The sequence below is a fragment of the Sciurus vulgaris genome, assembly GCF_902686455.1.
Source record: "Sciurus vulgaris genome assembly, chromosome: 13".
In the NCBI taxonomy this organism is placed as follows: domain Eukaryota; kingdom Metazoa; phylum Chordata; class Mammalia; order Rodentia; family Sciuridae; genus Sciurus; species Sciurus vulgaris.
In genome coordinates, this window is record NC_136474.1 from 16,332,502 (window position 1) to 16,344,937 (window position 12,436).

The 12,436-nt window shown below is 47.0% G+C and overlaps 1 protein-coding gene across 36 annotated transcripts in view; it reads left to right on the plus strand.

The window, feature by feature from the left end:
- The window catches only part of AOPEP (aminopeptidase O (putative)), a 302,298-nt gene that overhangs the window by 203,932 nt on the left and 85,930 nt on the right, over nucleotides 1-12,436 (plus strand). For 21 of the 36 annotated variants that reach the window (XR_013758748.1, XR_013758749.1, XR_013758755.1 and 18 more), the window contains one exon: nucleotides 4,764-4,824. The exons of 14 other annotated variants lie outside the window; for them this stretch is intronic. Coding sequence is in view for 18 of the 22 variants with exons in the window: in XM_079108834.1 (XP_078964960.1) it covers nucleotides 4,764-4,824 (61 nt within the window). In the remaining 4 variants the exon portion in view is untranslated. Of the gene's footprint in view, nucleotides 1-4,763; nucleotides 4,825-5,655; nucleotides 9,342-12,436 lie in introns of those variants that run through there. One more of the 36 variants, XM_079108835.1, reaches the window with a different exon arrangement.

Sequence of the window (12,436 nt, forward strand, 5' to 3'; positions counted from 1 at the left end):
TTCCTGTGCGTCTCCATCTGCGTGAGAACACACCACACCACAGCTGACACCCGCTTCTCAAGGATGTTCTGTGGAGTGAAGTGATGATGGGGCTAAGATGCTTCGAGACTTCCCAAAGGAAGCGACCCGAGCACACGTGCACCTCCATCAGAGAGGCTCTCCTGCCCTCCCTCCTCGCCCTTTCCTTGGCTCTCCCCGTCCCTTCAGATACGCAGCGGAAGCACAGTGCAGCCAGGCCGCCCTCCAGGACAGCCGCTGGAGAGGACTCGGGTAGCTGGGCCGGCAGCGGCTCTTCACTTCTGCGGGGCTCGTCTGCTGTGACAGGAGCCAGTTCATTCTGATCCCAGGTTTAGTGCAGAAGGAAACGCTGGGGTCCACAGCCGCATAGGTTTGAATCCCGGCTCTGCAGGTGCCCCCTGCGTGGCCTTGGACGCGCTCCTCAACCCCTCAGAACCTGCTTGTTCAGCTTTAAGATGGAAACAGTGTCGGTAGTCTCTCACAGTTATCACGAAGTTTTGACGAGGTTTTGTCTAGTTTCCTGGTACACAGTAGGTGTTCAGTAACAGTAGCTGCTACTTCTATGCCTTTGTGTGGAAGTGGGATATAATTTGTTCTAATCAGTCCCAAGTCCTTCCCTGGACCCCCATTCCCTTTCCTCTACTCCACTGAGCTTTCTTCTACTTCCTTACAGTTTTCTGAAAATCGGTGCCTCGTGGCTGCACATCAAGGGGAGATTCACTCTGGTACTCTCCTGTCTCTACGTAGGAAAGTTAAGTCAGGGTCATTCCATCATTCTTCCCTTCCCGTGCCTCCTCCCTCCTCCTCGGCCCCCTCCTCCTGGTGGCTCTTCTGTTTTCATGGAATCCACTGCCATCAAAGAAACAGTCGACCCTTGACTTTCTGAGTTATAAGCCAGTTCCATCCATTTACCAGCAAATGCCATCATTTCATTCATCTTTATGACTGAGTAATACTTCATTGTGTATCTGTACCACGTTATCTTTATCCATCCGTTGACGGGCACAGCTTGGCTGCTGTGAATCGCACTGCTGTAAACAGTGATGTGGCCCTGCAGCATGCTGATTTAGATCTTTTGGATTTATACCAAGGAGTGGGATAGCTGGGTTATATGGTGGTTTCATTCCTAGCTTTTAGGAGTTGAAGGAGTTTTGTTTGCTCTCTCTTTAGTGCTGCTGTATAGTAATGTCCGTGTGTGCGAACAGCAGATATGGGAAAGCAGAACTCTCCTTAGCACTTGTCGGGGAACGGAGCCTCAGAGTTGACGGGACTGAGGCACAGGCAGACGTGTGTGGCCATGTGCTTTCTGAGGATAGGGCCCAGGGTGCCACCCTTTCTTCCTCCTTTGAAACATTGGCAGCCTCCCCTGTGATCTCCCTGCCTCCAGCTTCTTCTCTCTCAACTACTCTCCCTTGTCCCCCTGCTTTCCTGTCATTCTGCAGCCACTTTAGAGCCTCCTTGACAGACCCAGGGCTCAAGGTCCCCACAGGACACCCTGTTTCCTGCTGAGTTGGGCTCCCTTCCCTTCCTGCTGGTCCTGTCCCCTGCAGGACAGCATCACCTGCCCCAGGACAGACTTCCAGCCCTGCCTCCTTTGAGAATCTGCTGGTGTCCCTCCCGCGTCCTTCTTCCTCAGTCCCACCAGCAGTAGGTGGATCCTTGTCCACACCAGCAGAGCCCCCAGCTTTGCACGAACTGCTAGCATTCCGACTGCTGTCTGTCACACGTCTCTCTTAGTCACTCGCTGGGTTTTTCCATTTCACTCTCTGCAGAACCTGAGCCCAGTGGACCCCGTCAAGCGTGCACCGCACAGACACTGACCTGTCCTCCACCTGCTCTGGAGAGGGCTTCGGGCCTTGCTCAGCAGAGTTCCAGCCCTCCGCTCCCAGCCCCTTCTCCGTATCACTTAGGGAATTCCTCAGAGGCCACTGCGTCCCCGTCCTCACATTCACTCCTCTGTGGTGATGCACAGCAGCTGCTCACCACCTTCCATGAAGTCACTCGGACGTGGCCATTAAGTCGCGTCTCAGACGTCGCTTCTTCAGGTTGTTTAACCCAGTCCCCTTGGCCTCCCCATGGGCCCAGAGCACCTGCCCTTTGACCGTCCTTCCTGCCCCTTCTAAACCCTCTCCGAAGTCTGCCTCTTCCTCTTGACTGTGGAGGTTCTGAGGCGACCCGGTTCCCAAGATGCCACGTGCAGCAAAGCTCAGCTCGGGAGTTAGCCCCTTGCTCCAGCTTTCTGGAGTATCAAGAAGATGCCTGACAGAAGTTTTGCCCCAGAGGTCCAAATGCAGGTGTTTCCTCTGTGACTGGAAGGGATGTCAGTGAGGACATTTTCCTACCTGTGTTCAAGGAAAGTTGATGTCATTTTATTTTCTAGTGGAAGGTGTGAGACTGGCAGATAGGAATAATTTTTAGAACTTATATGGAAGCCAAGACTGCTAAATTGGAGACCTTTCCTTGTTTAAAATGACTGCAGGCCCCCACCTTACCTGCTCCTGCACGCGGCCCTGGGGAGGGTACTCCATTTGGTGGAGGAGTCAAGTTCCTGCCCTTTCCCCCAGCAGCCCTGGGCTTTGAGCTGTTGTGGAGGTCCTGTGTGAACTTCAGCCTGCCTGCCCAGATTTAGGGTCAGGGCCCTGTTTCGCTTCAACCTACTCAGTTTTGCTTCTCCCCAGGTGGCCAGCCAGCCCCCTCTCCTCCTTCTGGTAGATCGGTCTCGCCAGCGAAGAGCACCTCCAGGCCCTCTGCCAAGTCAGTTGATGTCAGGAAGAGCAGCGATCTTCCTGAAGGTGCACATCTCGCCGCACATCCAGCCCCCCAACACACGCGTACCTCCATCCACATGTGCACATGAGCACACACACACTTCCATGCTCACAGCTTACGGGGGACTCGGCCATTTGCACTGAGATTGATGCTGTTAAATGACAGTAAATAAGTAGTGGTGGGAAGGCCCAGTGACCGTGGCGCTGGACTCTCCTGTGAGGCATGTCCAGGGACCACCTAGAGGGGTGCCATCATCCTCAGTCCTCTTACCTCCTCCCACAGAGGGACGTCCTCGCCCGTGTGCATCCAGACCCCTTTCTCTGCACGGCCTCCTATCCCTCCCCGCATTTTTTCTGTTTTGAGAGAGCAGTGGTTGCCTTCTTGAGCGTCCTCAGCTTTTCTCTGGGATAGAGAAGACAGGGGGCACTAGTGATCAGTGGGAGAAAAAAAGGCAGACAGAATTAGTCACCCCTCTTTTTCCAGCCCCTTCCTGCCTTGCTCCCTCCATACTGTCCGTGAGGTGGGGGCAGGACTTGGCCCTCCAGTGCCTTTACATTGCAGAAAACACTGGCTTGCCACAGCTGCTTCCAGGATCTCAAAAGCCGGAGAGGACGTGTACAGGTGTATATGCACCTGTGTGTCTGCAAAATTTTAAAAGATACCGAGCTTAACAACTTGAAAACATCTTGCTGGGAAAGGTGAACGTTATCTAAAAATGAATCATATTTATTGAGTTAACAGTGAAAATGTGTATTTATTCAAGTAAAAAATATCTATATAGTAATCCTTTTGCACATCAGGAACTGTTTTAAGTGCTGAATTAGATCTCAGAGTTTCCATGCCAGGAGGAGGAGGAAACAAAGTCAAGGGATTGAGTGACTGGCAGTTGCAAGCTGAGCTGGATGCTGTGACATGAAGGATAGGGAGCAGAGTGGTGGTTGTGTACATGGGGGCCGGGGGGCTTGTTTTAGTCAGTGAGAGGTCCAGGAAGGCCTTTTTGTAAGCAGAGATACTGGGCATGAGTAGGAATTATCTAGAAGAGGGAAGAAGGGAATGGGTGTGCTTTAAACTCATTAGCCAGGGAAGACAAGGAGACACAACCTCAGGTCTGTCTTTCCTAAATATGTAAATACTTGGTAATTTTAAGGAGTAGACCAGTCAGCAGGGCATGAAAGCAAAAGAATTTCAGCTGACATAACAGGCAGTCATAATACTTCAAATCACACAGATTTGACATGGGCCTGCTTGAAAATGAGATAGTGGATGCTAATTCCACACACCTGAGCCTCTCTGTGGTCTGATAATGGTGTGCGATATTTTTGCTTCTTGCAGTAAATATTGTTACTATGAAGTTCACATTTCATGTTGAACCACTAAGTTTCTAAATGTTCAGATTTCACTTTGCTCCACTGTTCTTCAGGAAGCAGTCCTAATGTGTCCTAGGAGTATGCCTTACCCTCCCAAATTGGCTTTCCCAACCAAAAGATCTTACTTATTTATTTATTTATTTCCATGGATTGAACAGTTCACAGGCACTTAACCACTGAGCCACATCCCCAGTCCTTTTTATGTTGAGTCAGGGTCTCATTAAGTTGATTAGGGCCTCACCAAGTTGCTGAGGCTGCCCTCGAACTTGCAATCCTCCTCTCTCAGGCTGTGTCACTGAGACTACAGGCATGCACCACCAAAAGCAGCCCCAAAAGTTTTCTTTCAAAGCACAAAAACCCCCTACTATAGTGTGCTTGTGGTTCTACTTTTTCTGCATGCAGATAATGTGATTGATGGGAGAGACTGTACTGATGTGACCCGGTTCCCTCCCACACTTAAACCCAGGGCAGCATCGCTCTTTTTCCAGAGAAAATCTCCTCATCTGGAAGAATGGACATGCCTGAGTGGTTAAGAGGAAAAACGTCCTGTGTAATAAGAGCTCTGTCACTTTGAATCACTTACTTTTTGCTGTTGTTTTATTTCTAAAGGCTCGAGCTATCTGTTGAAAACATCTTCCAAGACTGGCTTGAGAGTTCTGGAATGCCAAAGGTAAGCTCAAGATAACTGCTTTTGGAGAGTCTGGAGAATAGACTGCATGACTACGGTGTTTTAGTACATGTATGTAAAAGTGATGGTGTTGCTGAGCTGGCGCATCCCCAAGTCGGGAAAATGCTGACTCTCTGCTCCCTTTTAGTGTGCTATTTTGGGGTGTGCCTGTGGCCACTGTTTCAAGTGATTGTGGTGCTATAGGTGGATATGTTAGTCGGCTTTTGTGACAGGTAACAAAAATACCTGTCAAGAACAACTTAAAGGAGGAAATGTTTCTTTGGGGGCTCACAGTTTCAGGGGTCGCAGTCCCTAGATGGCTGAGTGCATGCTCTAGGTCCATGGCGAGGCAGCACCTGGTGGTGGAAGGGTTTAGTAGAGATGTGCTGCTCCAGTCTTAGCTGGCCAGGAGACAGACAGAGAGGGAGATGGCCACATGGGAGACGCACCATCCAGGGCATGTCCCCAGTGACCCACCTCCTCCAGACACACCCCACCTACAGTTGCCACCACGGCCATTCAACTAGGACAAACTGATTAGGTTCTGTCTGTCAGAGTCAACCATTTCACCTGCAAACTGTCCCGCATTAGCAGAGGAGCTTCTGAGGGGCACCTCATGTCCAAACCAGAACAACGGACATGACGGCATCCTCGGCATTATGTTAGATGGGTTCTTACAAAGCATGGTGTATGTTTTAGGTGGAGTCACCAGGCATCAGTTTCATGCCCCCAGGGGTTGGGCAGCTGACCTCTAGCTCTACTCTTTGGATGTAGCCAAACAGACAGCTTTCCTTTCACCTTGATACTTAAGGTTTCCTTCTCTTATCTCCCCAGTGCACCTGCCTCTCAACTTCCTGCCCTGTATGCATGAGCTTCCTGCTTCAGGCTGGCCTCACCTGGATTATCTGCCTAGACTCATTTCTCTGTTTTGGTGATCAGGACTCACTCTTACTCAAGATCTTGTTCTCTTCTTCCCTTTCAGTCCAGGGGCAGCTCTGAGGGAGAAACCTTTTCCTGGCCAGCCCTAGTCCCATCTGAGTCACCTGGCCTGAAACCTCTTCTTCTCTACCTGCCGTCCCAGGTCCTATGCTTCCCAGAGCCCGCTGGGCAGCCCAGGCTCCTCACCAACCCAAATGCTGACTCTAGCACGAGCCTAGGACCTGGGAAGTCTGAGGGTATCATCCCAGGCAAGGAAGGAATCCAAGGGCGCCTTGGCCTGGAGCTTTCGCTGGCTGGGCAAGAGCAGCTGCACACCATCACAGTGGGCTTCGGGGCTGAGGGTGGACTCCCATGGCGGGGAGCAGCTCTGCCCAGCTCGAGCAGCCCCTGTAACCTGCTTGTTTCTGGTTTCATGACTGGTTATCTGAGCTTCCCCTTGGGAGTCTGAGTGTCGATCAATGTATGTGACCCATGAAATGAAGGAGCTGGGGGCAGGGGTGTCTCCATTATCTTTTCATCCCTCGGCTCACTTCTCTGTTCTTTCCCATTACTCAGGAAAAAGGTCTGCCACCAGCCACCATTAGCTTGTTCCTAAAAAAGAACTTTTTGCCTTCAGGAGTGCATGTCACCTGTTGAGTTATTTATTTGGCCCAATCCTCTGGGAACAAAAAAGAGTTAACAATAGAGCAAAATGGAGTGGGGCAAGGCAGCTCCTGGGCCCTTCAGTTTCTAAGAAGGTGACTTCCAGACCAAGCCACCCCCTAGCAGAAAATCCAGGGAGAGCAGGTTAAAGTTCGTCTGGTCCAGAACCTGAGCCTTGCCCTTGGTGTTTTAGAGGGGTGGAGGGCATTCTCTGAAGCCCTTTGCCATAGCAACGCTGTCTTGCTACCATAAGGTCATAAGGGCTCCCAGACCTTCTTGGGGTGGCCTGGAAGCTCGGAAGAGTTGGGCACTCAGAGAGCAGCACCAGACTTCCTGGCTTTTTGTAGCAGGACGGAAGGGAAAAGAGAAAAGTGCTTAATCACGTGCCGGGAAGCTGGTGTGTCGCACTTGGGTTGTGGAGCTCACTCCAGCAGACCCTGTAACTTCCCCTGGAGAGGAGGCTTTTTGCTTTTCGCTAAAGGGGAAAGGGCATGTGGAAGGGAGAGTTGCCTCTGAGCGAGTGTGCCTTCCAAAGGTCTGGTTGTTAGTGGCAGCTTGCAGTGGAAGCCATTCGAATCTCTACCACAAATTGATGAAACCTGCTGTCAGAGCAGCCAGGTGCAGTGAGGCTAACCGGCTGTCACTTGTTTTTGAGACATAACTGGTGTTTCCCTGGGTGCTTAACTCTTCAGTAAAAGCAGCAGCAGCAGCAGACAGAAGGACCCTGAGTTAGCGCACGCTGGATGATCAGATGGCACTTTGCATCCCTACGACCCTTTCTCCACTGTATTTCTGTACCTGCCAGTCACTGACTGCTCTCAGCCCCTTCCATACTCCTTGGAAGTTTCTTTTTGTTTCCAGTTGAACGAAAGGCTCTGCTTGGACCTAAGACCTCTGGTGCAGGAGCCTTGAGATATGAGATAGATGGGGTGCCTTATCCTCTGCCCCATCTTTATGCTATATAGTCACTAGACGCCTGCCCTGGAGCGACAGCCAGGTGGAGTTGCTTGTGTACTCTTTGTTCCCCGCCAGCACCTCTGGCCACCAGCAGGTTCATTCATGACAGAAGTCATGTTCTACTGCTCAGGTTCTCATCCCACGGGTCTCGGGAAGGCTCACTCTGTGGTTGGCCTTGATTTTCCTTTTTGGCCATGTTGAATGGAAATCACTTATTTTTTTTTTTTTAAGTGAAAATAGCCACAGCAGCAACAGAGGTAAGCGTGAGCCCCACACAAGTGAGAGAAATGGGATCCAGCATCTCTAAAGAGCACCTTACCCTATAACTGTTGGCCTTGCAGAGAGGTTTGAATTGTGCCCTCAGTGGTATAAATTACTTATTTTATGACATTTTTTCTGATTATAGAAATATTAAACATTTATTTTAGAATATAAAAAAATTATAAATAATAAAAATAATCCAGAGATCTCATGAAAATAGAAGGAGATCATTGGGGTAGAGGAAGGGACCAAGAGCGGGGGAGGCATGGGGATGGAAGCATCCAAATTAAGGTGTCTGTGTAGGGATGTGTCACAGGGAATCCCTCGCTCACGTGCCACTGTGTGTACTCATTAAGATGGTAGATAGGGCAGGGGTGGGCAGGGAATGAGGTACTAGGAATGAGATGGATCAGATTATGCTAAGTACACATAGGAATATGTCACAATGAATTTCACTGTTATGTATAGCAATAAGAGCCAAAAAAATTGAAAGATAAATAAAAATATGACGATATACACAAAATGACCCAGAGGTAGTTTTTTTTTGATATGTATCTTTTCAGTCATTATTCTAAATATCTCAATACATATTTTATCCTTCTGTCTGTCTGTCTGTCTCTCTCTCTCTCTCTCTCTCTCTACCTCTCTGTACTACTACTACTACTACTACTACTACTACTACTGAGCTGTACCCCCAACCCTTTTCATTTTATTTTTGAGACAGAGTCTCACTTTATTGCCCAGACTGGCCTCAAACTGTGATCCTCCTGCTCCAACCTCTTGAGTAGCTGGGATTACAGGTATATGCCACCACACCCAGCTTATCTGCTTTTTTAAAAATAAAAACAAGGTGCTTTCTGTAGCAAGTGGAAATAATAGCAGAATATGAAATGTTAAAAGCCCTCGACCCCTCGGTCTTACTGCCCAAGATATCCATGCTCCATGTCTGTCCTCCCACACATTTTCTCATCTGTGCCTCATGTAGGTACATATCCTTTTAAAATAAAATTGGAATTTTATCATCTAAACTTAATTTTTTAATTTAAGAATGTCTTGAGCAGTTATCCTTAATACATTTCAAGAGCAATATTTTTATTGATACATTTTAATTATACATAATGGTGGGATTGAGACAGATTTGTTTAAGCGCATAAGATAATTTGATCAATTTCATTCCCTAGTACTTCCTGTCCCCTCCTCAGAGTCCCTCCCTCTACCCTTCTGGTCTCCCTTCTATTTTCATAAGATTCCTTTTTTCTCTCTAGCTTCCTCATATGAGCGAAAACATACAGGCCTTGACTTTCTGAGTTTGTCTTATTTCAGAGAGCAACGTATTTTTAACAGCTGCATTGCTTCCTATGCATAGTACCATAACTGATTTTATCAACCTCCCCCACCTGCTGTTGGAATAGTATGCAGTCACCTCTTGCATCTGTAGGTGTTGGTTCCAAGGCCTGCTTTGGGTACCCAAATCCTTGGATGTCCAAGTCCTCAATATCAAATGGTAGGATATCTGCATGTAAACCACATCCATCTTCCCAGACCCTTAGAGTTACCTGTATTACTTACCGTACGATGTAGAGGCTACATAAGTAGTTGTTACACAGTACTGTTAGGAAACTGTGCCAGGGGAAAGGTCTGTACTTGTTCGGTGTAGATGTAGTTTGTTGTTGTTGTTTAATATTTTTGATGCTCAGCTGAATCCAGGGATGTAGACTGTGGATTCGTCTACATCCACAGTCATAATACATAATGTGCAGAGCCAACTGCACATTACTGCTAAGAAAGTTGCACATTCTGCTAATCGTCACCTCTATAAATAGATTTCTATTTGTTCCCTTGTCCACTGTGGGTTCCTCCTCATCCCAGGTGCACATGTATATTTTAACCATTTCTAGAAACAGTACATGCAGATATATCCAGGTACCTGATTTTCACCTAACCTTTCTTCAGTGCTCCTTATTTTAGTTGCTGAAGAACTAGCAAACTGGGCGGGGCAGGGGCTCCGTGTGGAGCACTTGCCCAGCACATGTGAGGCACTGGGTTTGATCCTCAGCATCAATTAAAAATAAATAAAGGTTAAAAAAAAAAAAAAAAAAAAAAGAATTAAGACTTAATCTAAATAAAAAAAAAAAAAAAAAAGAAAGAAAGAAAAAAAAAAAAAAGAAAAGATCAGACTCCTTCACCCTGCTTAGATTTCCTCTCCTCGTGCCAGTCTGGAGATCCTGTGTACATGCTGCATCAAGTTTTCCTGTGTTTTCCTTGCCTTGCCTCTCCTGGCACCTCCACCACTTCTCCATCGTGTCTTGCTTGGACCAGTGCAGTAGCTGATGGGTCTTTCAGCGACCAAGCTCTTCCCCTTTTCATGCAGCAGTGCCAAGTGAGGCTTCCCAGAACAGCTCAAACCCATTCTCACCAGAAGCTGCTTCCCACTGACGAAGCACTGAGAATGCTCTGTGGCCTGCTGATGGATTCTCTCCTCAGTGTTGCCCCAAACCACCTTTTTACACCGTATGTCCCCCGATTCCAGGCATATGCCCAGCCAGAACTATCAGTCTGCAAGCGTTTGTGAGCTTCACCACCAGCGGCCTTTTCTGTGCTCTTCTCTTTCCTTGGAATGCTTCCCTCCCTCCTCACGAGCATGCGGCGTACGCTGTCTGCACTCTGGCTAGTGTGCATGTGCCTCCCACCATCCCTCTCAGCCCCAGAAGCAGGCGATACCTGATTGTCCTTGCAGCTCCCCTGGGGACACTCCCCTGCTGGCTAACACATGTAGTAGTGGTCAGGGCTCACAGTCCAGGACAGCAGCCACCCAGCCACATGTGGCTGTCTAGCACTGGAAGGACACCTGTGCCCTGAGAAGCTGGATTTTAATCTCTGTTAGATTTATTTAAAATCTAATGAATCTGTTATTGTTTGGAACAACTTGGGTGTTGAATGAATGTGCTTTTTCAACTGTAGATCTTAGGAAATATAAGCATAAACCAAGGATTTCCGATTAAAATTTTGCATCTGAATTGAGATGGAATGTTAAAATACATCATATATAGAACACTTTCTGCAAAAAATGGAATTAAGCTATTTCATGATTTTAAAAATATTGTTGCATGGTTAAATGGTGGTATTTTGTAGGCATTGTAACCTAACATATATGCAGTCAACCCGAATATCTGCAAGTTCCACACCCATACATTCAAAATTATTTTTTTAAATTGCATCTGTGCTGAACATTTACACTTTTTTTTTCTTTTGGTATCAGGGATTGAACCCAGAACACTCAATTACTGAGCCATATCCCAGCTAAATTGTTGAGGCTGGCCTTGAACTAGGGATCCTCCTGCCCCAGCCTCCAAGCTGCTTGGATTTACAGATGTGTGCCACACCTGGCATAGACTTTTTTCTTATTCTCTAAGCAGTACAGTATAACAACCATTTCCATATTTATGTTGTATTTATGTTGTATAAGGAATTATAAGACGGGGCTGGGGATATAGCTCAGTTGGTAGAGTGCTAGCCTTGCATGCACAAGACTCGGGGTTCAATCCCCAGCACCACACATACACACGAGGTATTATAAGTCATCTGGAGATGACTGAAGGTTCACAGGAGGAGGCATGTAAGTGTGATACAGATTCTACACCCTTTCATTTAGGGGATTTGAACATCAGATTTTGGTATCTGTGAGCATCCTGATCAGTCCCTCACATATACAGAGAGACAACTATATATCCAATAAACCATGTTATTCAATTAATTTTACCTGTTATTTATTACATTATTTAAGTGTGGCAACTAGAAAATTTAAAATGATAGCTGCAGCCTGTGTGTAGGGCTATTGGTTACATTAAAATCCGAGTGCATAATGCCTTATCATCACCCACAGAATAGATATGATTGAAATCATCTGTATTTTTGTGAATCCCATACGTAAAGACAGTTGGCTAATCCATAGTTAGGCTTGGGTTTGCCGTGACAGCAGAAATGATTCCCACCCGTAGGTAAAGTGACAGTGTTGTGTTCACAACACGTGTTCAAAGGGCATGAAGGAATTTCCAGCTTTCCTTCAGTCTGTTTCAACTGCCAGTGGACTTGTTTGCTGAGGTCTGTGCGCAGTGGCACCCTGGCATAGATGAACCTCGGGACCCTTCTGTGCCTCCATCTATTTGGCAAAATCATTGGCAGAAGTGGCAGCAGGGAGGAGAAAAGATGGCTGGTGGCCACCACACCATGTTCCCCAGAAAGAGGTAGAAATCAGCTCAAGTTCCCAGTCTTGCTCTTGGATCCTGGAATTTAATACAGCACCATTATTTTGTCACCTTGGGAAAATGCCACTTCTTTCCAAGCAAATACCTGCCAAAGGTCTCATAAGCAAATGATAAAAAATATGTGTCTTATAAGGAAAATGCTGCAGTCCCAGAATTGAGGAAACTCTATTAGATCTCATGCAAGAGGCTGTATGGCATTGTAGCCCACAATATACTTTTTAGTACAGAAAAACAGCTACTTCATTAGAAGAATTTATAGGCTTCCTTTACACATATTATGTAATATTATCAACATAATTCTAAGATCCATTAGGATACTTAATCTCAGTAGTGTTTCATACGAATTCTACATTTAATTGTCAGTCAAGAAAACAGAGACTGGGGCTGGGGACATAGCTCAGTTGGTAGAGTGCTTGCCTTGCAAGCACAAGGCCCTGGGTTCAATCCCTAGCACTGCAAAAAAAAAAAAAAAAAAAAAGAAAAGAAAGAAAGAAAACAGAGACTGGTTGTTTTTCAAATTCCAGAGGAAGTATGTTTTTTGAATTGCAAGC